The sequence below is a fragment of the Polypterus senegalus genome, chromosome 5 (genome assembly GCF_016835505.1).
Source record: "Polypterus senegalus isolate Bchr_013 chromosome 5, ASM1683550v1, whole genome shotgun sequence".
NCBI lineage: Eukaryota > Metazoa > Chordata > Cladistia > Polypteriformes > Polypteridae > Polypterus > Polypterus senegalus.
Window position 1 is genome coordinate 195,854,203 of NC_053158.1, and position 27,410 is coordinate 195,881,612.

General features: G+C 42.3%; 1 protein-coding gene across 1 annotated transcript in view; it reads right to left on the reverse strand.

Moving 5' to 3' along the window:
* LOC120529776 (amyloid beta (A4) precursor protein-binding, family B, member 1 interacting protein) overlaps positions 1 to 27,410 on the reverse strand; it is a 175,019-nt gene that overhangs the window by 54,708 nt on the left and 92,901 nt on the right. The window contains 5 exon segments of the mRNA XM_039753910.1: positions 4,823 to 4,933; positions 11,395 to 11,538; positions 11,829 to 11,894; positions 15,476 to 15,597; positions 23,242 to 23,401. Coding sequence (XP_039609844.1) covers positions 4,823 to 4,933; positions 11,395 to 11,538; positions 11,829 to 11,894; positions 15,476 to 15,597; positions 23,242 to 23,401 — 603 coding nt within the window.

The window sequence follows — 27,410 nt, forward strand, 5'->3', positions numbered from 1 at the left end:
AGATTTATACTTTTTATCGATAAATAGTTCATTTTGTTTATATAATGAATACTGTTAATAATTGCAGTACCCACATGGGGGTGACACGGTGGCAGAGCGGTAGCGCTGCTGTCTCGCAGGGAGTTTGCATGTTTTTTTGCTGGGTTTCTACAGTGGGCTCCGGTTTCCTTCAAAAGATATGCAGAATTAGTGACACTAAAATAATGCCAGTGTGTATGTGTGTGCTTGTATTCACCTTGCGATGAGCTGATGCCCCATCCAGGGATTGTTTCTATCTCGTGCCCAATGCTTGCTGGAATGGGCGCATCCCTGGATTGGTGAATTTAATCATTAAAAATCCTTTTCAGAGATATTGCGGCAAGGTATTCTCCGAATTTAATGGATGTCTTAGGCAATTCACAACACAGCGATGCTGAACGTTTTCTCACCGTGATGATATCTCACACTGCCATCTGAAGGCATCTTCCAGATTTATGTAAAGTACGCACGCAAGTATGAACAGTAAAACGCTTGCGTAGGAGGAGAGTGTCCGCTGGAGGACGCGTCGCGTGAAGTATATACCTGGCTTCAGTTCAACTGCATTGGCTAACGGCGGTGCAATTTCAGTACCGACATCTGTTCTGGCTATTTTTGGGCAAAGCCACAATCAATCCTCCCTCCCTTTTGTGAGTTTATCATAGCTGTCCATGGGCCAAATGTGATTTGGTTCCCATTTTTGGATTCCCCTTCGTCATCTTTGCTGGATGCCCTCTTTGTCCAAACATGATTGTACTTCATACTTGAGGATTTTAGTAGCCCACAATCCAGCCATCATGTGGTATTCAATAAGCTACGCATTAAATTATATGTTTTAGAAAATATCATGTTATCTCAAGAAAATGCAGATTAGTTTCCTTGATCTCTCAGGAAGCCAATAGCTGTATATCACATGCACAGGTCATCTTCCTGACGCTAAGTATGTCCAGGCCTGGCCAGTACTTGGATGGGAGACCATTAAGGAAAAGCTTGGGCTGCTGCTGGAAGATGTATGGGTGAGGCCAGCAGGGGGTGCTTACCCTGTGGTCTGAATGTGGATCCCAGTGCAGTGATGGGGACACTGTGATGTAAAAATGGCTCCGTCTTTCAGATGAGATGTAAAACTGAGGTTCTGACTTTCTAAACTCAACTATTGTACCTGGGAGGCTCAATTCACTTAAGACACAAACAATAAAAAATTAAAGTAAAATTGCCAGTAATGTGTTTTACACCATAACACAGGATCATTGAGACATTACCATGAATGATTGCTCGAAAGCTATGAAATGAATCTTTTAGTTTTGCTAAATATGGAAAGATCAGTGTCGGTATGGCGTGTTGATTTAGGGCTTAGTGGTTAGTATAGTACAGCGAGCCTCTAACTCAGGCCTGGTGACTACATGTGGCTGCAGGTCTTTGTCCCCACCAGTTTCACAATCACTCAGTCATTTCAACTCTAACTAATCTTATTTCATGATCTGGTCTCTTTCTAACTCGTCTTATTGTGCATTCAGAGAAGCACACCAGTGTCACATTTATAGGACCGTGTATTTGAAGAAAGGAAAGAAGAGAAGCTTACAGAGCTAAAAGAGAAACAAACTCGCTCAGAATAACATGAAGTGATGTCAGGAATGGACAGAGTATAATTACAGGGCTCAGGTGCTAGAAGGGCATGTGGAAAAAGCTAATGCCTTGAATCCATTGTCACACACGTGCGATTGGGAGGCAGCTAGAGGGCCTAAATAATAGTAGTACCAGACCAGTCCAGTTCTTTTGCCATCCTCTGAAGACAATCCACGGAAAATCCCACTAGGCTATTGATGACGTCACTTCTGGTACTGGTGCTATTGACGGCATCACCTCTGGTACCATTGCCATGGACGACATCACTTCTGATCCTGGGGCCATGGACGATGTCACTTCCGGCCCTGGTGTCATGGATGACATCACTTCTAGTCTCGACACCATCACTTCCGGTTCCAGTCCAGATGACATCACTTCCTGTCGCGGCCTTTAAAGCCACCATGTTATCAAACTAAACCCAGTTCTGTTTTGGATTTCAGCCTTAACACAACTCACAAAAAATACCCATTTGCAGCCAGGGAATATTATATGGGTGGCTTCCCCAAACCTTTGATGTCTCTTTGTTACACTATTTTCTAATAGATTATTTCTCCCATAGTCACCTTCTTCCAACCATCCCTACCACTTCAGTAACATCTACCACTCCAACTGGTATGACCATTGATGAGTCCACCTCTGACCATCAGTATGGACTGTAAATAACTAAAGACTATGTGAGGAGAAAACTGTGGAAGAAACACACAGGAAAAGCCATAGGACCAGATGAAATTAGTCCTCACATTCTTAAGGCCTGTGCTGTCCAGTGTGGTGTCCTCTGGCACCTGTTCAATCTGTCATGAAGGCTGCAAAAGTGTTGCTGCTGTGAAAACATCCCACATTGTTCCTGTCAATAAGAAGGCAGGCACCTCTTAACCTGATGACTACAGACCAGTGGCACTTATGTCTTACCGTTACCGTGAAAACCGTTGAGCGGAAGGTTCTGGACTATAGGAGTCCTCTTTGTGGTAGACCACCTGGACCCCCTGCAGTTTGCCAATCAGACAAAGATTGGAGTGGAGGATGCAATTATCTGTCTCCTCCACATGGCTTATTCTCACCTGGAGAAAGCTGGCAGCACTGTGAGGATTACGTGTTTTGATTTCTGCAGTGCCATAAATATCATCCAGCCATCCCCGGTAAGGGGTAAACTCAAAGATATGCCGGTGGATGAGCCGTTGCTGTCCTGATAATGGACTACCTGTCTGGATAGACCGCAGTTTGTGAGACTCGAGGACTGTGTGAGCAACACTTGAGCACCACAAGGAGCAGGACAGTCTGCTTTACTCCTCACTCTGTACACCTCAGATTAGAAATATAACAGCAAGTCAGGTCACTAGCAGAAATTCTCAGATGATTCTGCACTTATGGGGTCTATTGATAATGGGGATGAGACATCAGCAAAACCAAGGAACTGCTTATTGACTTTCAGTACACCAAAGAGTCTCTGTGTCCGGTCACTATACTCTCATCATGAAGACCTTTGAGAGGTTGGTTCTGGAATATATGAGTCATCTTGTGTTAGACCACCTGGACCCACTGCAGTTTGCCCATCAGACAAAGACTGGAGTGGAGGACACAATTATCTATCTGTTCCACAAAGCTGGCAGCAACTATGAGGGATTCTGTTTTTTGATTTCTTCAGCGCCTTCAGTACCATCCAACCATCCCTGTTGAAGGGTAAACTCAAAGATATGCCAGTGGATGACCCTGATAACGGACCATCCGTCTGGACAGACCACAGTTTGTGAGACTCAAGGACTGTGTGAGCAACACTGGAGCACCAGAAGGAGCAGGCCAGTCTGCTTTACTCTTCACTCTGTACACCTCGGACTAGAAATATAACAGCAGATTAGGGCACTGGAAGAAATTCTCAGATGATTCTGCAGTTACTGGGTAAATTGGTAAGGGGGATGAGACAGAGAAGAGGAGTCGGGGGAGAACTTTATTTCTAGGTGTAAAGAGGATTGTCTGCAACTTAACATCAGGGTGTTGTACTGTGTGTTAGCCATTATGGATGTAATGAGAAGTCATGAAGTTACATCTGGCCTGAAGAAGAGGCCTGAGTTGCCTCGAAAGTTGGCATATTGTAATCTTTTTAGTTAGCCAATAAAAGGGGTCACTTCTAATTACAACTTAACATCAGCAACACCAAAGAACTGGTAATTGACTTTCACTGTACCAAACAGCCTCTATGTCCAGTCACTATTCAGGGAGTGGATGGAGAGATTGGTCCACTCCTATAAGTACTTGGGGGTCCATATTAATGACAGGCTGGAGTGGTCTTGGAACACAGAGGAATTATAGAAGAAAGGGCCTAACAGGCTCTCTCTCTTTCTTCCTCTCTACTGCGTTCCTTTAATGTGGGAAGTGCCATCCTTCACATCTTCTACAACTCTATGATGGCCAGTGTGTGATTTTCTATACTATAAGAGTGGCCCACCGAATCAACAAACTAATTTAAAGGACAAATTTGGAGGTAGTGAAGGAGGAGGGAACTAAAACAAAACTGAGTGCCATGATGAACAAGGCTGCACACATCAACACTGAGGACTTTCCGCCAATGAGTAATTCAGTAGAAGTGTGTCAAGAAACACTATGGCGCTCCTGCATACCAACAGCACTATGCCAGTATAGAGCCTCACTGGGACTGGGACTGCCAATTGTGAAGTTTTCTTTCTTTTTAATCATTCTGTTTTATTTATTTATTTATTTATTTATTTATTTATTTAGCTTCTGTACCAAGATAAATTTCGCCCTCAGGACAAAACTAATTTCCATCATTTTTCTTTTTAATCTGTTCTTGGTTTTATTTGAGCAAATTATATTCACATCTGTTTTAGGTTGACCCAAAGGTGCACGCAGATCATGGCATTTATATGTGACCTGTCTATATCAGGACCTCAAGAAATTTAATCCATAGCTGATTTTTGAAGAGATAACAAGGAAAAATGAAGGAGTCAAGGCCAATAATTTGAAGCAAAATGCTTGGGGCAGGTCGATTAAAGAAAAAGTTTAACAAATTTAGAAAATGACCAAATATAAAAACTAATTAATGTCAGTGGGAAGGCCGCTGAGAAGTTTATTCAATGTTGGGATAGTCCCGAGATCCACAGAATTCAAAAACGTCACACATCATTCTATACTGTAAGTTTTCATGCGGTTTAGTTGCTGAAAATGTTCTTACCTTTAAAACAAAGCAATAATCTGTGGGTGCTTTGTATTTGTTCTTGTAGTCCGTTCCGTAATGAACATTCACATTGTCAAACTGTACAAAACAAGCCAGATCCCGGGATGTCTGTAATAAAACAGATGAAGTCTTTAAACATGGGAGGTCTCAAAGCAGAACAAGCCAACCTTTATTAAAAGCAGGAAAACACATGTGAAGGGGTTAGTCATGATGATGCCATGTTAAAAAATAAACACCCGTACGCAAAAGAATGACATTTCTGTTGATTTCCAAAAGAGTGAATTTCTAAAAAATCTGACTGTAACAAGAAAATAAAGGTGCAGGGGTATAAGAATGATTAACTGTTTTGTCGCAGGCAAACACATGACTTACGGCAGGGATGACTGACTCTGATCATGGAGGGCTGCAGTGCCTGCAGGTTTTTGTTCTGCTTTTTAAATATCTAATTAACTTCTTTTGCCTGACTTAACTGGCTTGCTTTTTAAGACTTACACCCTCTAAAGCAGGGGTTCTGAACCTGAGGTCCGTGGATCCCTAGGTGGTTCATGGATTGGTTTTAGGGCATCCGTGAGGGTCAGATAAAAAGGAACATTTATATTCATTATACAGCCTATAGTGAATATATAATTCATACTATATCTTATATATAAATGTCTACGTGTGGAAGTGTGTGTGTGTCTGTCTGTCCGGCCCGGAAGTGAGAGGTGGAGTCGGGGTATGGGCTCCACCTCTGAGAATACACAAGCAAGGCAAGCACATCGGCGAAACGAAACCTCCGAAGAAAGACAAAGTCACTTAGTTGCTAATACACAAGCGAGGCGAGCACATCGGCAAAACGGTATCCCTTTTACTTTTCCTTTCTGCCGCTAATAAACAAGTGAGGCGAGCATGTTGGGAAAACGAAACCTCTTAAGAATGAGACAGTCGCTTAGCTGCTAATGCACAGGCAATGTGAGTACGTCGGCAAAACGAAACCAATGAAGAAAGACAAAGTTGCTTAGTCGCTAATGCACAAGCGAGGCAAGCACATCAACAAAATGGTATCCCTTTTACTTTTCCTTTCTGCCGCTAATACACAAGTGAGGCGAGCACATTGGGAAAACGAAACCTCTTAAGAAGGAGACAGTCGCTTAGCTGCTAATGCACAAGCAATGTGAGTACGTCGGCAAAACAAAACCTCTGAGGAAAATCAAAGTTGCTTAGTCACAAGTGCACAAGCGAGGCAAGCACATCAACAAAATGGTATCCCTTTTACCTTTCCTTTCTGCTGCTAATAAACAAGCAAGGTGAGCACATCGGCGAAATGAAACCTCTGAAGAAAGACAAAGTCCTTAGTGGCTAATACACAAGCGAGGCGAGTACGTCAGCAGAACGAAACCTCCAAAGAAAGACAGTCGCATAGCCGCTATTACAGAAGAGAGGAGAGTACATCAATAAAACGGTACCCCTTTTACTTTTCCTCCTGCCACTAATAAACAAGCGAGGCGAGCACGTTGGGAAAACGAAACCTCTTGAAAGGAGATAGTCGCTTAGCTGCTAATGCACAAGCAATGTGAGCACGTCGGCAAAACGAAACCAATGAAGAAAGACAAAGTTGCTTAGTCGCTAATGCACAAGCGTGGCAAGCACATCAACAAAATGGTATCCCTTTTACTTTTCCTTTCTGCCGCTAATACACAAGTGAGGCGAGCACATCGGCAAAATGGTATCCCTTTTACTTTTCCTTTCTGCCGCTAATACACAAGCGAGGCGAGCACGTTGGGAAAACGAAACCTCTTAAGAAGGAGACAGTCGCTTAGCTGCTAATGCACAAGCAATGTGAGTACGTCGGCAAAACGAAACCAATGAAGAAAGACAAAGTTGCTTAGTCGCTAATGCACAAGCGTGGCAAGCACATCAACAAAATGGTATCCCTTTTACTTTTCCTTTCTGCCACTAATACACAAGCGAGGCGAGCACGTTGGGAAAACGAAACCTCTTAAGAAGGAGACAGTCGCTTAGCTGCTAATGCACAAGCAATGTGAGCACGTCAGCAAAACAAAACCTCTGAGGAAAATCAAAGTTGCTTAGTCGCAAGTGCACAGGCGAGGCAAGCACATCAACAAAATGGTATCCCTTTTACTTTTCCTTTCTGCTGCTAATAAACAAGCAAGGTGAGCACATCGGCAAAACAAAACCTCAGAAGAAAGACAAAGTCGCTTAGTAACTAATACACAAGCGAGGCGAGCACATCGGCAAAACAAAACATCTTAAGAAGGAGACAGTCACTTAGCCGCTATTACAAAAGAGAGGATAGTATATTAACAAAACGGCATCCCTATTACTTTTCCTCCTGCCGCTAATACACAAGTGAGGCGAGTACGTCAGCAGAACAAAACCTCCAAAGAAAGACAGTCACTTAGCTGCTAATGCACAAACGATGTGAACATGTCGGCAAAATGAAGCCTCCTTGGAGAGAGACGCCCAGAGTAGTTCCCTTCAATTACCTGACATCTCTACATTTCAATTTTGTTTCTGACGATTTAAATAGTTTCTAGGACCTCATGCTTTTTACAGCACAGGCTTACACAGCTAGTACAGTATATGAATTCAACTCGAAGAGTCTTGGAGAATTCTGGTGTGCATTGCCACAAGCCTACCCTCATCTGGTAGAGTGAGTTATGAGTGCTCTGATTCCCTTTGCTACTGCATACCGTTGTGAATCAGGGTTTGTTTCTATCAAAATGAAAAGTCAGCATAGATTGGATGTCAAAGATGATATGCGCATCACCTTGTTGAAGACCACTCCACTGTTTCATACTCTTATTCAAGGCAAACAGGAACAACCTTCTCATTGAAATAAAGTAGATAACAAGAGAGCAGATGTAGAAGTAGTAGTAGTAATGGTAGTAGAAAATGTAGTAGTTCTGTTTTGATTTTCACAAGAGGACTGTATTTCATAATTATAATGAGTGGCCATTACTTTTTGCATAAAAAAATGAGTGTTTTTTATGAGTGATTTTTTAGTTTAAAGTTAAATAATACTTTGTGTATATCATATGCTGTATGTATGAGACAATCAAATCTTGATAAATGAAGTACATTATATTCATTACATGCAAAGTTTTGTTTACGTGAATATTTCTTGGGAAGGGGGTCCATAGCTTTCATCAAATTCTTAAAGTGTTCAGTGACTCAAAAAAGATGAAGAATCACTGCTCTGAAGCGTAGATACTTAAACAATGGTCTTAGGTGTCTGCCTTTTCGGATTGTGCAGGGTCAGAAATTGGAAAGGGTTGCGGACAGTTTGCGAAGTGTCTCACTTTGGGTCGCTGTGGACAGCTCAAGCAATTACCATTGCTCTGCTATGACTGTCAGTGGCAATTCTCGATCAGGGAAGCCATGGCTCTTGGTGGTGATTCTCCAAGAGGGAAATTATGACTGCTGGTGGCGATTTTCCGAGGGGACCCACTGATAAGGGCTGTTCAGTCCCTGTACAACCGGTGTCAGAGCTTGGTCCGCATTGAAGCGGCTGGGATGGGAATCAGCACCTCCAAATCGGAGACCATGGTCCTCAACCAAAAAAGGGTGGAGTGCCCTCTAAGGGTTGGGGGTGAGATCCTGCCCTAAGTGGAGGAGTTCAAGTATCTTGGGGTCTTGTTCACGAGTGAGGGAAGAATGGAGCATGAAATCGACAGGCGAATCGGTGCAGCGTCAGCAGTGATGCAGGCTCTGCATCGGTCTGTCGTGGTGAAAAAGGAGCTGAGCCGTAAGGCAAAGCTCTCAATTTACCAGTCGATCTACGTTCCTACCCTCACCTATGGTCATGAGCTATGGGTAGTGACCCAAAGAATGAGATCATGAATACAAGCGGCTGAAATTGGTTTCCTCCGCAGGGTGTCTGGGTTTTCCCTTAAAGATAGGGTGAGAAGCTCAGTCATCCGGGAGGGGCTCAGAGTAGAGCAGCGAGAGGAGTCAGATGAGGTGGCTCAGGCATTTGATCAAGTTGCCTCCTGGATGCTTCCCTGGTGAGGAGGCCCCGGGGAAGACCTAGGACACGCTGGAGGGACTATGTCTCTCGGCTGGCCTGGGAACGCCTCAGGATTCCCCCGAAGAAATAGAAGAATTGGCCAGGGAGAAGTCTGGGTATCTCTGCTCAAGCTGCTGCCCCCGCGACCCGATCTCGGATAAGCGGAAGAGGATGGATGGTTGGATGGATTTTACTCCCTTTTTAATTTAGTTTTAACTTGAGTAATTGTGTTTTTTATTTTATTTTTTGCACTGGAAAATTGCAACTAAAATTTTGTTGTGCAATATCTCATTGCAACAATGACAATAAAGATTTAGATTTTTTTGATTGATTGTGGAAGTGTCTGAGAAAAATTTTCAATGTCACGTTTTCATGGAGAAATTATATATAACAGATTCAAACTGAATGGGTCCAAATGGTTACAAACTATTTAGTGATGTGAAACCCGCCATGAAAACTTCTTACATAAATTGTGTTGTATAATTCAAATGTCCATTATTCATTCTTATGCTCAGAATGTACTAAATATGTGCATTTTTTGCTAAAATGCTATTAATTTTCATGGGAAAGTCCATGCAAACGATAAACAGGAAAGACGTACTCCTACAATATTGTGCTTGTGAATCGAAGACAGAACTCTTTGGCCAGTGTATTGAGGGAGAGGCAGGTCTTCAATTCAAAATCGCGACCCTTAGGGTACTGGGTTGCTTTAGTTTTAACAGAAGAATCAATTTAACAATATTTTAGCACAAAATACATGTTTTACATGCTTTCGAGTATTCAGATGGATGACTTTACATAGATTATGCACAATTTCTGCCCTCTTTTTGTATATATGCAAGCTTTATAAATGGGGTCCCAGGAGATGAGAGACTGAAAATTATCAGGTGTGGACACCGGGGACACTCCCAACACAAACAGATTCAGACCCAAGTTAAAAGGCAAACTTTTATTGCTGGAACTCTTCTTAAGCAAGCGTTTCCCACCACAGCCACAAGTACAGTGGAACCTCGGGTCACGACCATAATTTGTTCCAAAACTCTGGTCGCAACCCAATTTGGTCGTGACCCGAAGTAATTTCCTGCATAGGATTGTATGTACATACAATTAATCCGTTCCAGACTGTACAAACTCTATGTAAGTATATTTTTTTAAAGATTTTTAAGCACAAAAATAGTTAATTATACCATAGAATGCACAGTGTAATAGTAAACTAAATGTAAAAACATTGAATAAGACTGAGAAAACCTTGAACAGAGAAAACTAACATTGCAGGAGTTCACGCTACAGACTTATGAACTGCTCACTGTAAACACTTTTTTTAATGAGTTTTAAGCACAGGGAAAAAAATGAAAATTTGAAAAATCCGTAATTTATACAAAAACTAACCATAAACAATCAAGAAAACTAACTTTGTATGAGTCGAGTTCTGGCATGAAAGAAGTAAGGAGGAACTGGGTGGAGAGGAGATTACAGTTTTGAGGTAAAGTCCCTCTGCACGATGCACGTCTGACCGAGAATAACGTACTGTACAGGGAGAGACTGAACACGTGCGTAAATAATCGGTGCGTGCAAACCGGTAGGGAAACGAGATAGAGCACAAAGAGTTCACAGCGAATTCACAGGGAGAGACTGAACATGTGCGGAAATCATCGGTGCATACGAACCTTAAGGGAAACTGGCTTGTTCATCACCCAAGTGTGTGGTCGTGAACAGATGCGAAAGTTTGGCGAACTTTTTGGTCGTAGACCGATTTGTACGTGTTCAGAGACATTCGTGACCCAAGGTTCCACTGTATAAGCAATACACAGGCACAACTCTTTCTCTGTCTTTGGTCACTGCCTCCTCCACTCCTCCTCACAAGCTTCGTCTACCTTCCACCCGACTCTAACTCCTGGCAGCTGTTTTAATCTACCATACGGACATATTTCTGGTGTTCCATACAAGTGGTCTGAAAGCACTTCAGGGTCAAGTGGAATCCCCATGAAGTAAGGCTTCCCAGTCCCTGCAGCACCTCCTGGCGGCACCCACAGAACCCAACAGGGCTGAGTCGATGAACTCCAGTTCCCAAGATGCCCTGTTGGAATCCGAGGCACCGCTGCAACCCGGGGGAGTGGGAGGGGGCTGCCATTTAGCGTCTTGGGAGAGGCAGTGCCCTTCCCCCATCCTTCCACCTCATGGGTGTCCCAGGCAGGTAAGGATGCCGGCCATCCCTTACAGTGGCAAACAAGAAACAAAGCCAATATTTCTTTTTCATTCTGGGATAGCAAGTGTGGAAAAAATACTAATATAAATGATTTTAGCACAAGACTGCAACATAAAATGTTTAAAAAATGAAGATTTGAATAATTTCTGTAATTTCCTTGGATTTAGCTTGGTGAACAAGTCAGATTCCAAAATAATTTCATGTATGTAGTAAGCGTGATAGTTTTGTGGCTGAGTGGGAGAACATCATTAGATATTGGGATGAAATATTATATGTGTCATTAGCTCAATATTTCCTTTCCCTGGAGTGAGCTGCACTTTCAGGAGTATTTTTTTTTTCCTTTGACTTTCTAACCTTTGTCTTTCCTTTTGGCACATAATAAATGCCAGAAGCTCGTAGAAGAAAATACCGCTGCTTCCAGGACTTTTTCCCATCTTCTTTTAAATAAAGGGCTCCTTCTAAATCAGGGACGATGATGGACGTTCCGCAGAAGTTCTCCTGTAGTAAATGAGAACAAGAAATCGTCTAATCAGTAACTTGAAACACTTGTCTGGTTCAGATTTTTCAAGAACTCTCTTTGGCAGTTTTATCAAAAAATGCGATCTCCATGGCCGAACAGTTTCAATTACTGCTCTGACGGAGCGATTTATAACGAGGGGCAAACCTCACAGCAACAAATGCTTCCTCAGTGACTTTCTGACACAAGACAAATGTGACGATTATTATAACCTGAGATGAAAAGTTCAAGATTTGTAATGGATAATTAGTCTGAAATTACACCTACTCACCTCAAGTAAAGATTCCTTGTCTTTCTCTTTCATTTCCTTTTTTTCTTTCCTGCCGAAGTAAAAATTCTGTTTTTGGGGGAAAGAAACAAACAATTACTTGAATTGCTTTGAGGTACTGAAACATCCACAAAAGTGAAACTCTTGGTTTGTTCTGAATTCAGGAGGTGACTGTCATAAGAGGACACTAGATGACGAGCTGGATACAGTCCAAGGCATCCTTGGGGCTTCATTTATAAAACTTTGTGTGGATTCAAGTGTGAAAATCTGCACATATGCCAAAAAGCAGGAAAATGCGCATGCCAAAAAAAAAATCAGATTTATAAAACCTGGTGTATGCACATTGCTACACAATTTACTCTTTATAAATCACACTCACCTGGAAAATCTGCATACGTGAGCGCCACCCTAAAACATCCATATATGGAGCATGCTAATCAGCCTCATGCATATGCAATCACTATGCTGCAGAACTTTAGAGTCTCGCTCCTTATGCATTGAGACCCCGCCTCCTGCATCCAAGAGCATCTGATTGGGCTCCGCAACTGAGAACACAAGATCATGTGCGGTATTATAGGGCCTGTCCTCTGTGCTGTGGGGGTCCGAGAAAGGTAGCAAGTAGCCCCTCTCACCAGGCACATGGTGACAGCTGCTACAATGAATATCACAGGCCATATGAAACACTGAGGGTTCGTTCAATTATCTTACCAACCAGCCGGCCAGCTGTCATGTTTCAGCCAGCATTTCTCCTCTGGCTGGGGTTCAAAGTTATGTTTTTTTGTCTAATTTTGTATCGTTTATTTGTATTGATGTTTATTTTGTTTATCATGTACATTATTCGTTGTGTTTATTTGATTATGTCCCATGTATTTTGCGGGTGGTTCCCCAAGGGGCAGGGCCACCTGCCAATCACCGCCAGGAACTGCCCTCCACCCTTATCTATTGGAGGACCTTCCATAGTCCCTGGCAGTTCATTCTGAACATGCTAGGGAGTGGAGTGTCATTTGTGTTTTGCTGTGGCTTATTACTTTTCGTGATTTCTAGATTTTTGAACCTGTCCTGTTTTTGCATTTGGATTCTGTATTGGGACTTGATTTGCAGTGGATTGCTTTGCCTTCTCGGGCAATTCTTCTTGTGCTCTTAGGAGCTTCATGGATATTGTGCCTATATTTAAAACCAGTCCTTTATTATATAAAGCTTATTCAAGGTCCTTTTGTGTTTCTAGTCAGGGTGTTCACGGTACTTCCACCACCGAGGTCAACTTTGAAAGCATTTTTGGGACCTGTGTGATTTTAGGACTCCTGAGTCACGACAGCCAGCATGCACAGCACCATCATAACTGTCAAAGCTACTTTACCTCAAAATAAATGAACCAAGAATTGAATGAGGCCATCGAAACATGAAGTTTGCCAGTCACATCTTGGATGACTTGCGTGTTAATGCAATGTCACTTCTCACAGTTAACAAAAGCAGCTTCATTCTCACTAGGTGCTCTTATTGCAATACGATTGCAGTAAAATGCTATGAATACGTTAGGAGAACCAGACACTACCACAGGTGGACTTTTTATGTTGGCAAGAACATGTTTTTACTTATGCCCACACCATACAAAGTAGTGCCTTGATGGTTAGTCAGTGGCTTTCAGCAAAGCAGGAATGACGGAGTAAAGCTTGACGGAGATACTCCTGACCAGTCAACAAGAAAACTAAAAACAAAGAAAACTTCTGACTTGTCAGTCCCAGTCCCAGTCCCAGTCCCAGTCCCAGTGAGTTGTTGTTAGTATAAAGGAGCCCCCGTCATGTTTCCTGACTCACTTCTGTTGAATAATTTGTTGACTGAAAGTCCTGACTGTTGTTGTGTCACAGAGAGGATGTGTAGCACTGTTCACAATGGCACTCAGTTTTAATTCCTCCTCTGCTACCTCCAGGGGGTCCATAGTGTGTCCCATAACTTTTTAATTAGCTCACTTATTAGGCAGACCTCTCTTGAAGTGATGTTACAGTCCAACAGAACCCAACACAGAAAATCCCATTGGCCGTCACAGAGTTATGGAAGATGTGAATGATATCACAACCCACATTAAAGGTAGATGTTGTCTTCTGAGGAAAAAGACCCTGCTCAGCCCTTTCTTATATAGTTCCTCTGTGTTTCGAGACCAGTCCATCCTGTCATTCAAGTGGACCCCCAAGTACTTGTAGGAGTGGACCACCTCTACATCCACTCCCTGACCGGACACAGAGTCTCTTTGGTGCATTGAAAGTCAATAAGCAGTTCCTTGGCTTTGCTGATGGTAAGTTGCAGACATCTCTCAAAGTTCTCCCCCTGTCTCCTCTCCTCTGTCTCATCCCCCTTATCAATACACCCCATAAGTGCAGAATCATCAGAGAATTTCTGCAAGTGACCTGACTTGCCGTTATATGTACAGTCTGAGGTGTACAGAGTGAAGAGAAAAGGAGGCCCCTGGTCGGTACCGAAACCCTGAAAACCTTCACGCCTTATCCTGGACTGTGTAGCCTAGAGATTTTTAATGTGAACAAGAGCCATAACTGATCAAGTGCTGTCCCCTGTCCTGGCTGAATTTTCAACTGGTATCATACTACTGTTAGAATGCAGAACGTGTCTGAGGAGAATATTAACATGAAACAGAGATGTCAAAACAATGTAAACGATCAGAGCTAGAGTACACAGAGTAAGAATTTCATTGTATGGTATAACCTGTCCAGGAATTGTTCCTGCATTACTGGGATAAGCCCCAGAACCCCCACAACTCCCAGTCAAACCCCCCATTGCAACCCTGCTCCGGCTTCGGAAATGGTGCCATTAGAGTTACAGTGACCGAATGCCGTGGCATCTCTTGGTTTGCAGGTGCCTGTTGATGTGGTGGATCAAGAAGGATGTGGTGGGCTGCATCCATGGCATACCTGGGGTCCTGACAAGGACCGGGGAAGCAAATGGAAAGAAAAGATGTTTTCTATTTTTACGTCTTCACATGGATTTTAACTTATTCATTGAAGAAGTCATTTTTAACCACGCCAAGACATGAAGACGTGATATTAATTTTATGGAATACTAAGGGGGCACTGCCCTCTGCCCGCTTTGCTCGCCAACCCCCGGATTTGGTTAACCGGATATACAATTTAAAGAGATTCATTCATTTTTAATTTCTTGATATTTTTCAGTAATAAAGCTGTACTGAATGAGTTGTGTCCTTTAAGCCAGCTGCTGCTTGTGCTGTGAGGCGTGATCTGCATGTCGCACTGTGCGTCAATCATTTAAAAGCCTCTACAGCAGCTGTCCTATTGTCTCAGTTCCTTGACTCGTGGGACATTAAAGTGTCTCCGAGAAATTGTTTTTATTATAATAGAGAGATTTATTTGTTTTGCCCATGTTTGTCTGTACAGTACTTTGAATTCTATGTTCTGAATAAACACCATTACTGCTTGTAGAGCAGTATGCCTCATGTTTGACTACTGATGCCCTGGGAAGTGGGTAGTGCCAAGGCTGTGGGCACACGGGGTATCACAGTTTGTAGCTGCTAATTGAGCATTCACTCGATAAACACAATTAACCCAAATACGGCCTAAAATTCACGGAAAGGAAAGAAAGGTCAGCCTCTGGAATCTGTGATAAAAAAAAGCAGTTAAGCATACCTGTGGATTTTTAAAAACCGCATATTTATCTTTTCGTTCTATGAAAAGAATTCGGTTTTCACTGTCTCTTGTCCACTGTGATAGGCATTCCACCATGTTTTCATGATCTTCAAAAATTCTTTCTGTTAAAAAAAAAAACCAGCAAGCATTTAATTTAAGAAATGTACTCCCACAGTCATTAAATCAATTGATTAAATATCCTGAGAAATAAAAATAAATAAACACTGTCAAGTGAGAGATCAGAATATATGGGGTGGGGGGGGCAGAAATTCACACAATCAGTTGATAGCATGGGAGTAGTGTGTAGTTCTTGAATCCACCACTAGTGGAGTCTGGTTAGTTAGTTTATTGAAAAGCAGCAACCTCCGACTGGGACAAAGGATGACATTGAAACAGGACAACGAGACAAAGCACAAAGCAAAGACAACACAGGAGTGGCTTAGGGAATAATTCTGGGAATGTCCGTAACCTCCTTAGCATTACATTTTTTCTCAAAATAACATGTAAAAAACATTTAGCTGGAAAAATTACATTTTTACTAAATCTCATCTTTCTTCTGTAAAATGTGTAAAACACTCAAAGTCCAAAGTGTAGAAAGTATAATAATAATAATAATATGAACAGCACTTAAAGCATTAGCAGAACTACAGAACTAAAAGTACAAAGTCATATGTTTAGAAAGTGCTTCTGTTACTACTACTAGATAGATAGATAGATAGATAGATAGACAGAAATGAACCGCACTATATGATAGATAGATAGATAGATAGATAGATAGATAGATAGATAGATAGATAGATAGATAGATAGATACTTTATTAATCCCAAGGGGAAATTCACATACTCCAGCAGCAGCATACTGATAAAAAACAATATTAACTCTTTCAGGGCTGATGTCGACTTTTGTCATAAGGAGGAGTTGACGATGGTAATCAACTGTAAACTGAGACAAAACCAACTGTTGTTTTAGTTGGACTCTCGTTGCTAGAAGGAAACTTAGCTTCATTGGTTTGACCCAGATTTCCTGCGCTTGAGTGAGTAGTAAGGTGCAAACAACATCAAAAATGGCACTGACATAATGGCGAGAGAGCAAAGCGAATGTGTAAAGCAAAATACTCTATGGACGAAGTTTTGCCTATTCTCTATCTGAACTGGACTATGACTGTTTGGACTCCAATTTTGGTACAAGTTATTGAAAACGAATGTGAGCTTCCAACTCCAGCTGACTGGTTCCCAGCTAATTGTGGTGCTGAACAGGTTCATGTAGCTGACATGCCTACGGAAATGTTCGCCAGGAGGACTGCCACTTAACAATGATAAGAGGTAGAAACCAGATTGCAATGCACAGTGACCAGTGAAAACAGCCTGGCAGCAAGCTTGCCACACATTCTTGGCAAACTGGCAGCCACAGCCTGCAGCAACAGACGTTTTATGTTGATTTCTGTGTGAAACCATTGCTTTTCAGAAACTATGTTTTTTGGAAAAAATATTCAGCCCTCAAAGAGTTAAATTAAAGAGTGATAAAAATGCAGGTAAAACAGACAATAACTTTGTATAATGTTATACTATACTAGTATAATAAAATGTACTACTACTAAAAATAATAATAATAATAATAATAATAATAATAATAATAATAATAATAGCAATACAGGGAGATTAATTCAAAAAATGCCCTGAATATTCTGTAATAACTCTCGTTAGGACGAAGTAATCTGAACAAAACAATGTGCAGTGTGCTCCTCAGTATATGGAGCTTCAAACAAGCTGAGATGCCCCTGTGTTGGAGCGATGAGGTAGGCGCATGTTTAGCCGTGACATTTAACCTCCATTTGCAACTTCTGGGTGCATACTGCCTGTACCCCATCACTCAGTCTCTCAACGTCTCATCAGGATGGTGGTGTACAGTATTGAGCAGCACGTCTTCATGGTGCGAACCTATTGGGTCACCAATTCATTTAAGTGATGTCAGAATCAACTGGATGATCATGAGTTACCGGAAGGTTATTTCCTGCAAGATGGAGCAACGTGTCACACATCGAGAAGGGGCATGGCAGAAATTGAGTCCTTCTTCGGCATCAGGGTAATTTCAAAGGGGCTTTGGCCACCATGGTCACCGGATCTGACACCACCAGACTTCTTCCTTTGGGGTCTCCTCAAAGGAAAAGTCTATTGGCACAAACCTCACACTGTGGAAGATTTGAAGGAAACCATCCAATGTGAAATTGCTGCTATTCCCCCCGAGACGCTTGCCGATATGTTCAGGAACATGGAGTGCTACGTCGAAATGTGTCTGGCAGAAAACGGAAACCACTTCCAGCATCGCATGTAATGCAATCGATTACACATACATCAATGTATATATAGAGTGTATTTTTTTGGTTAAGATTGCTTCATCCTAACGGGAGTTATAACAGAATATTTGAGGCCTCTTTCGAGTGAATCTTCCTGTAATAATAATAATAATATGAACAGCACACTGCACATGTGTGAGTAACGTGAGTGTCATTTTCTGATTCACTGCCTGTTATAGTTTCATGCCTGAAGACAGATTCACCTCGTCATCACTGCTTATGAGACACCATTATGAGGCTAGCAGAAGATGATTCTACACTGCTGCCGAGGTAACGCTCGGGCCTGATGCTTATGCCAGACACTAAATGGCATTAATGCTGCTGGGACTTATACAGCCCAAATAATCCTTGGGTCATACACAAGACGTGTCTATACAGTTGGAAAAGAGATGCTCGGGTCTAACTATAAGGATGTTAAATAGCCCAACAAGAGCCCAAACTTGAAACCAATCAAACAACTCTAGGGAGGCATTCTGTTGATCATCATTGAGATGTTTCTGCACCTTGTTTGGAGTTCACCTGTGGTCAATTCAGTTGGAAGGGCAGACACCTGTCTACAGAAGATCCCACAGTTAAGCGTGAACCAAGTCATGAAGTCGAGAGAATTGCGTGCAGTGCTTACAGATAGGATTGTGTCAAGGCACCAATCCAGGGGAGGCTACAAAAACATCATGCAGCACTGAAGGTTCCTAAGCAAACAGTGTTCTTCGTAATTATTAAATGGAAGATGTTTGGAACAACCATGACTCTTTCTAGGGCTTGCTGCCCAGCCAAACTTAGCAGTTCTTGGAAAAGGCCATGGAAAGACAGGTGACCAAGAACACACTAGTCATTGTGGCTGTTAAACAGAGAACCCGTATGGAGATGGAAAAAAGTTCCAGAAGGACAAGCATCACTGCACTGATCTGGGCTTAATGACAGAGTGGCCAGAGAGAAGCTTCTCTCCATTAAAAGATACATTGATATCCACTTAGGTTTGCAAGACTGAGACTGTGAAAAGCAGGATTCTATGGTCTGATGAAGACAAGATTAGCGTTATGTCTGGAGAAAACCAGGAATCGCTCATCACCTGAGCAATAGTGTTTCAACAGTGGAGCATGGTGATGGCAGAATCATGATGTGAGATTGGAGGCCTAGGAGACTAGACAAGCTTGTGGGAAAGTTGAGCAAAGCAAAGTACAGAGATATCTTTAATGAAAACCTACTGTGGAGCGCACTGGTCCTCAGACTGGGCATAAGGTCCACCTTCCAAAAGGACAATGAATCCAAGCAGAAGACAAAGAGTGTGGCTTAGTGACATCTCTGTGAATGTTCTTGAGTTGCCCAGCCAGAGCTCAGACTTGACCCCAGTCAAACATCTCTGGAGAGCCCTGATTATAGCGAACCACTGAGGTTGTCCACCCACCCAACCTAAGAGAACTTGAGAGGATCTTGAGAATGCCAGGAAATCCTCAAATCCAGGTGTGTGTAGCTTGAGGTGTCAGACCCCAATGGCTGCTAAAGTGGCTTCAAGGAAGTACAGAGTTAAAGGTCTGAACACTTGTGTCAATGTGGTGTTTCAGTTTTTCATTTTTAAGAAATTTGCAAAAGTTTCTAAAGCCCAGCTGTCGTTTCATCATTTTGGGGCCATTAAGTGTTGTTTAATGAAGGAAAAAATAAATTTAAATAATTTTAGCACAAGACTGCAACATAACAAAATGTGTAAAAGTGAAAAAAATCACACTTTCTGAACATTAACCAGTAGAGTGAGAGCAAAAGTTCGAAATGAAATGAACTTGGAGTGCTGCTTACTGCAGCTGTGTGCCTCTGATAGATACGTCAGGTTAAAAAAGAAAGCCAGCAGCCACAGAGGTAACCCTACATTAACCTTATGTGGCCAGGGACAGACACTGGAATACTTAAAAAGAAACAGTCGGGGGGTCCTGTGGGCTCAGAGAAGGATACGAATATTCCCTATGAGATTTGGGAGTTATAACGGCCATATCTGTAATAATTACAGAGCCGTCAGAGCTGCAGTATTTATTCTCAGAGAGCACAAAACCACACCAGCATAAAGATTTTCTTTTTTTGTGGCACCTACAGTGATTTTCTCTATTTTTGCTTATTCATAACACTTAATTGTTTCTGATTGCCAAACAAATTTAGCATAAGACAAAAGACAACCTGAGTACACGCAATGCACAGTTTTAATGGATCATTTGGGTTTACTGAAGGAAGAACGTTCACCAACACCTATATGAATGGTCTCCATCCCACCTGACATAACAGAGGTGAATGGTGGAAAATCCACCAAATCCAGGGGCCTCACACTAAATTCACACTAAAACATGGCGGACAGACAAATCTGGAAATGTACGCATGCCCAAAAAAACTTCAGATGCAAAAAACTGTGTATAAGCAAAGTTCCTCACACTTCCCTTTTATAAATCCCAATGAACATGAATTTTAACGCACATGCATGCGCCAATTGCAACACAATAAACGTCTTTGTATTTGCTACCGCTGCGTCACTGTGCCCCAACATGTTTAATACCTGCTTTAATGCATTTCATCATGAAAATGACATCAAGTATACATCCTAGTATTTTAACAGCTGCAAGGGGAAAGCTCTTGGAAATGTAAATCAACGTAGAAGCCAGTCGTCATCATCTGTAAATACGCACTCTCTTCTATTGAATTGAATTGAATTCCTTTATTGTCAGTGTATGCTACAATGAGGCTCAATTTGCAACTAATTTTCCTATAAAATGATAAAATAATAATAATAATAATAATAGTACGATAAAAAACAATGACAATCTGGGGCATTTTGGGGGAGGTGAAGTTTTTCTCTTGTGTTCTCAGAGAGTTGAGGCGGGTTTATGTCAAAACAAAGGGCTTGTTAAAGCCCATCAAGGCATTCTTTGTGTGATTTTGGGCTTTACAAGAAATACATTTTTGTTGTTGTTATGCATTTGTGCAATGTGGCCTAGTAATAGAACTTCACTTTGGAGTGCTCTGAGGTGGCTTAACTGAGACACATTGCTCTTGAGATTCCATATTTAGTATAAGACCAGTGAATGCTTCATATTAACAAGTCATTTTACCATCATGTCAATATGCCACACTGCACAGAGGTGAATGAATAACCCATCTACTGATGTTTGGTAAGTGTTATGAAGACTTGGTGTGCTAAGACGCAGCTCAGGGGGCATTTTGTGACTGTTGGTATCAGCTAATTCAATACTTCCTCTGTTGTCCCAAACTAAATGCTGATACTCTTTTAAGTTAATTTTTTCAGTTTCTGCACAGTGTACATTTTTATGTATTTATTTATTTGTTGATTGATTAATTGATTGTATTGTTTATCCTGAGAGTCTGCATCCTTATTTCATCATCTTTATGTTGGAGTAAGCATCTGAATTTCCTCCTGGGATTTATAGAATTTATCTAATCTAATTTATTCTAATCTAATCTAATCTAATTTGATCTGATCTAAAATAATCTAATCTAATTAATTCCAATCGAATGTCGCCAAACCAAATCTAATCGAATCTAATCTATTTTAGTCCAATCTAATTTTGTTAAACCTAATCTAATCTAATCTAATCTAATCTAATCTAATCTAATCTAATATAATATAATATAATATAATATAATATAATATAATATAATATAATATGGGTGGCACGGTGGTGCAGTGGTAGTGCTGCTGCCTCACAATTAGGAGACCCAGGTTCGTTTCCTGGGTCCTCCCTGCGTGGAGTTTGCATGTTCTCCTCGTGTCTGCGTGGGTTTCCTCCAGTCCAAAGACATGCAGGTTAGGTGCATTGGTGATGTGAAATTGTCCCTAGTGTGTGCTTGGTGTGTGTGTGTGTGACCTGTGGTTGGCTGGCGCCCTGCCCGGGTTTGTTTCCTGCCTTGCGTCCTGTGTTGGCTGGGATTGGCTCCATCCGACCCATGACCCTGTAGTTAGGATATAGCAGGTTGGATGATGGAAAATATAATATAATATAATATAATTCTCCGCCAGGGCTGCCCTTTGTCACATATTCTGTTCATAACTTTTATGGACAGAATTTCTAGGCACAGCCAGGGTGTTGAGGGGGTCCGGTTTGGTGGACTCAGGATTGGGTCACTGTTTTTTCCAAATGATGTTGTCCTGTTTGCTTCTTCAGGCCGTGATCTTCAGCTCTTTCTGAATTGGTTCGCAGATGAGTGTGAAGCGGCTGGAATGGGAATCAGCACCTCCAAATCCGAGAGCATGGTCCTCAGCCGGAAAAGGGTGGAGTGCCTTCTCAGGGTTGGGGTAGAAATCCTGCCCCAAGTGGAGGAGTTCAAGTATCTCTGGGTCTTGTTCACAAGTGAGGGAAGAATGGAGCGTGAGATCGACAGGCGGATCGGTGCGGCATCCACAGTGACGCGGGCTCTGCATCGGTCTGTCGTGGTGAAAAATTAGCTGAGCCGTAAGGCAAACCTCTCAATTTACCAGTCGATCTACGCTCCTACCCTCACCTATGGTCATGAGCTATGGGTAGAGACTGAAAGAACGAGATCGCGAATACAAGCGGCTGAAATGAGTTTCCTCCGCAGGGTGTCTGGGCTTTCCCTTAAAGATGGGGTGAGAAGCTCAGTCATCTGGGAGGAGCTCAGAGTAGAGCCGCTGCTCCTCCGCATCGAGAGGAGTCAGATGAGGTGGCTCGGGCATCTGATCAGGATGCCTCCTGGATGCCTCCCTGGTGAGGTGTTCTGGGAACGACCAACATGGAGGAGGCCCCGGGGAAGACCCAGGACACGCTGGAGGGACTATGTCTACCGGCTGGCATGGGAACGCCTTGGGATTCTCCCGGAAGAGCTGGAAGAAGTGGCCGGGGAGAGGGAAGTCTGGGCTTCTCTGCTTAAGCTGCTGCCCCTGCGACCCAAAATCGGATAAGCGGAAGAGGATGGATGGATGTATGGATAATATAATTCATTCCAATCTAATGCCGTCAAGCTGAATCTAATGTAATCTAATCTAATATAATCTGGTCTGATATAAAATAATCTAATGTAATTCATTCAAATCTAATGTTGTTAAATTTAATCTAAACTGATCTAATCTAATCTAAATTTATCTAATTCAGTCCAATCTAATGTTGTCAAACCAAATCTAACCCTAATTTAATCTAATCTAAGATAACCTAATTTAATCTAATCTAAAATAATATATTTATAATGTAATTGATTCCAATCTAATCTAATCTGATCTCTATGAATAATATGCCCTGTGTGTACTCAAACCACTTAAATACAAATCTCACAGTGAAGAAATACCAGCAGGAGTTACATTAACTATGTTTGCATTGAAAGGGTGCGCCATTCCCCCCCGAGACACCCTTTGCTCGCCCTCCTCCATGACGTCTGTAAAGATGAATGGCGAATGACGAGACTCACCTATCTGCAGATACGTATTTTCCTCGTACAAGCACCAGTCCACATTGCAGTCACAGTGGGTTTTCTCAAACAGATTATCCAGAATGTCACGGACAGTTTGTGTTTCATCCACCATCAGGGTCTTGGAGCTGTTGTCTGTCATGATCACTTTGACGACAAGCTGTGACAATGGAGGAGAGTAAGGTGAAAGTGAGATTTCCAAAGAGGAGCTGATTTTGGGAGTTAGTTATGACTTAAAGTAAGGAAGTTAAAAAAAAGTGACTGAAAAGAGTTGCAGGGTTTTTTAAAAGAATGCCATTGTTGCGGTCTGATAGTTTCCCACACACTAACAATGCTTTATTGGCTTTATTTTGCTTAGAAGGAACACTTCTTAACTAGGGAATACACAAATTATTTGTGCTGATCCGCATCACAGTTCAGTGTCTTACTGGAACATTCATATTGATTTGACCCAACAAAAGGAGTTGAATAGAATGTTACTCTCTTTTCATAGCACATCCCAGATGACAGGTTCCTAAAGCCTGATTAATGACTGTGATTATGGGTGCAAGCAGAAGGAGATGGTGCTTAATGTTTCAAGTATAAGTGGCTAAATTACTTAGCAGAACAGACTGTGCCATCATAATTGCACATCATCAGCATAAAGACATTTTGTTTCTGTTTATAATCAAAAAATTTGAAATGGTTTTCATTTCATAAAAAAAAATCAACCAACAAAAATTACGTACATGAATCATGATTTTTTAGTGGCTGTCTTGTAGGTACAGTGAGTGTTTATGATATACAATGTCTATAAAACATAGTCAGAGGTTTTCTCATTTTATTGTTTTACTACATCTGCGATGGACTGGCGGACTGTCTGGTGTTTGCTCCTGCCTTGAACCCACTATGCTAGCTGGGATGGGCTCCAACACCCCTCATGACCCCAGTTTGGATTAAGTGGGTGAGAAAATGGCATGACATCGTGACAGTTGTGGCTCCGAGGCTAAGGATCTGCGTTGATATCTGGAAGGTCGCCGGTTCAAATCCTGTGACTGCCAGAAGGAATCTCTGAGGGACCAACGGGTGTCCCTGCTGAGATGGGTCCTGCTCCCTTACTTGGCCTGGTCAGCCAGGGGATAAGAAGCACAGCTGGGGAGCAGTGATATTCTCCTGCCAGGCCAGGACAACACCCAGGATGGATCAAAGAACCACAAAGGACAGCACAGTGGGCGACGGCCTACTATGGATAGTATGTCCCCTTTAATATGGCGTGGCAGTACCCCAGTATGGACGGCTGCAGAGCAGCATGGGAGTTGTGGTCCCAGGGGTCTGTCCTGCCAGGTTCTGTGGAGGCCACCAGGGGGAGCTGTTGAATACTGACGGTGCAAGGACTGTTGGGGTCCTGCCCAGGATAATAGATTGAGCATGAGAAATACTCTCAGTTCTGGAGTTGAAACCAAGCCTTCCACTCGACTCGGTGGGGTCAGAATCAGGAGGAGGTGGATGAGACTTCATGGGAGATGAAGGAGGAGAAGCAAGGAATTGAAGTAAGGAAACTAGAAACCTGTTGAATAAACGCCTTTTGTTCAACCCAGAAGTGTGTTGTGAAGTTGTGTCAGGGGGTCAAGTTCTCTGCAATGTCCCCTACAGGCCACAGACCCTACTCTGTCGGAAACTTGAGCAAGGCCATTGCTCCAGGGGTGCTGTACAATGGCTGACCCTGTGCTATGATCCTAAAAAGGTTGTGTGAAAAGACAATTTCCCATCGAGGAATAATAAAGTAGATCAAATAAAATTGGTTTATAATATTGAGTCACAGTCGAGTTAATTTGCCTTTTTTTCACGTTGATCAACAGATAAAGACTCTTTAACGTCAAAGTGAAAACAGATCTCCGCAAAGTCATCTAAATGAATTACAAACTAAAAATCACAAAAGATTTGATCTCATAAGCACCTCCCCCCCCTTCATGTCTGTGCTGAGTAGACTTTAACTTTGGCAGGCATGACAGCCTCGAGTCTTTATGTGTAATTGTCTCTCTTTTTTTCTTCCTGTCTTTCTCACTGTTGGCTTTTCCATTATCCATACCACCATTGTTCCTCATTGTCCTTTGCCAAACTGCTCAAACTCCATCAGGTGTCATGGTGCTCGTGAGTGAACAGCTTTTGTCAAGTCCGGCCACAAATCCTTATCTGGATTGAGATCAGGACTCTGACTTGTCCATCCCAGGACATTCACATGGCTACTTTGAAGCCATTCCTGGGTCATGCTTGGGCTTCTTTTCCCAAGGCGCAGGTTTCTTGCAGACTGCATCAGGTTTTTCCTTTTAGATTTCCCCGTATTTTGCTGCACCCATTTAACCATCAGTAGCCTTCCATAGCCTCCTGCAGATAAACATGCCTACAACCCAATGCTGCCCATCGCCATGCTTCACAGTGGGACTGGTGTCTTTCTGACACTGTGCCGTGTATCATGGCATTCAGTCTGATGGGCAAAAAACTCAATTTTGGTTTCATCAAACCGTTGAACCTTCTTTCAGTTGACTTACGAGTCTTCCAAGCTCCAGCTGAGATGTCATGCGTGGTTTTACCTCTTTGCCACCCTCTGATAAGGCTGAAGCACCCGGGCAGCAGTTGTTGTCTGCACAGTCTCTCCAGTCTGACCCACTGTAGCTTGTAACTCCTTGAGAGATCTCAGAAGTCTCTTGGTGGTCTCCTTCACTCATCTACTTTTTGTACGTTCACTCAGCTTTTGAGGAAGGCCTACTCTGGGCAGATTTACAGTTCAGCCGTACTCTTTCCATTTCTTACTGATTGACTTCACTGGATATTCAATGACTTGGACGTCTCTTTGTCTTCATCCCGTGGCTCGAACTTTTCAGTCACCTTTTCACAGATATCTTCTAGTGTTCTTTAGTCTTCATTGTGTAGGTTAGACCACCAAAATGACTCCCTGCAAGCTGGCCCATCAACACTCAGGTGCATTTAGGTTACAATCAACAGATGCTTCACACAGGTGACCCTCAGTGGACTAATTCTGTGACTTCTAAAGCCAAAGGGCTGCACCAGTGATGATTTAGGGGGTCCCATATTAACAGGGTGAATACGTATGTCATCAATTATTTTGTGTTTTACATTTATAATTAATTTAGACCACTTTGCAGAAATCTGTTTTCACTTTGACATTAAAGAGACTTTTTCTGTTGTCACACACGTGCGCATGGGAGGCAACTAGAAGGACCAAAAGAAGGTAATTCCACACTAGTGCAGTAAACCTTTCTCCTTTATCCCTGCAGACCAGACACAGGAAATTCTGCCTGGTCCCAATGACGTCTTATCCATCTTATATTTTGGAATGTCTGACACCTTGTATTCCAAATCGTAACCTTAGATCGTCAAATGAGTGTCTGCTTAGAATTCCAAGAGCTAAACTTAAAAGAAGTGGTGAGACGGACGGCCTTCTGCTGTTATGCTCCTCAAATCTGGAATAGCTGACTGATAGGAATTTGCCAGGCTGATATGGTGGAGCGTTTTAAAAAACTGCTGAAAACACATTACTTTATTTAACAAGGCTTTCTCATAACTTCATTGTAGTTTAATCCTGATGCTCTGTATATTCAATTAATTATCATTACTATTCATGGTGGCTCCAAAATCTGTACTAACCCCTACTCTCTCTTCTGTTCCTTTTCCGGTTTTCTGGGGTGGCGACCTGAACCACCACCACCTAATCAAAGCACCGTGATGTCCCTACATTGATAGATTAAAGGCCAGAAGTCCACATGACTGTCATCATCAAGTCCTTCCATGAGAACCCTGAATACAATGAGGAGTGATCATTGATGTTAGGTAGAATGCACAGAGGGGGGCTGGGGGGTCTCATGGCCTGGAACTCCTGCAGATTTTATTTTTTCTTTCCAGCCGCCTGGAGGTTTTTTTGTTTTTTCTGTCCTCCCTGGCCATCGGACCTTACTTTTATTCTATGTTAATGAGCTTTGTCTTATTTAAATTCTTACTTTATCTTTATTCTCTTTCTTCATCATGTAAAGCACTTTGAGCTACATTATTTGTATGAAAATGTGCTATAGAAATAAATGTTGTTGTTGTCACTTCTCATTTCTGGCCCTGATGATGTCACTTCCGGTTCCAGGGGCCTGACGACCTCACTTCCGGTTCCAGACCTGATAACT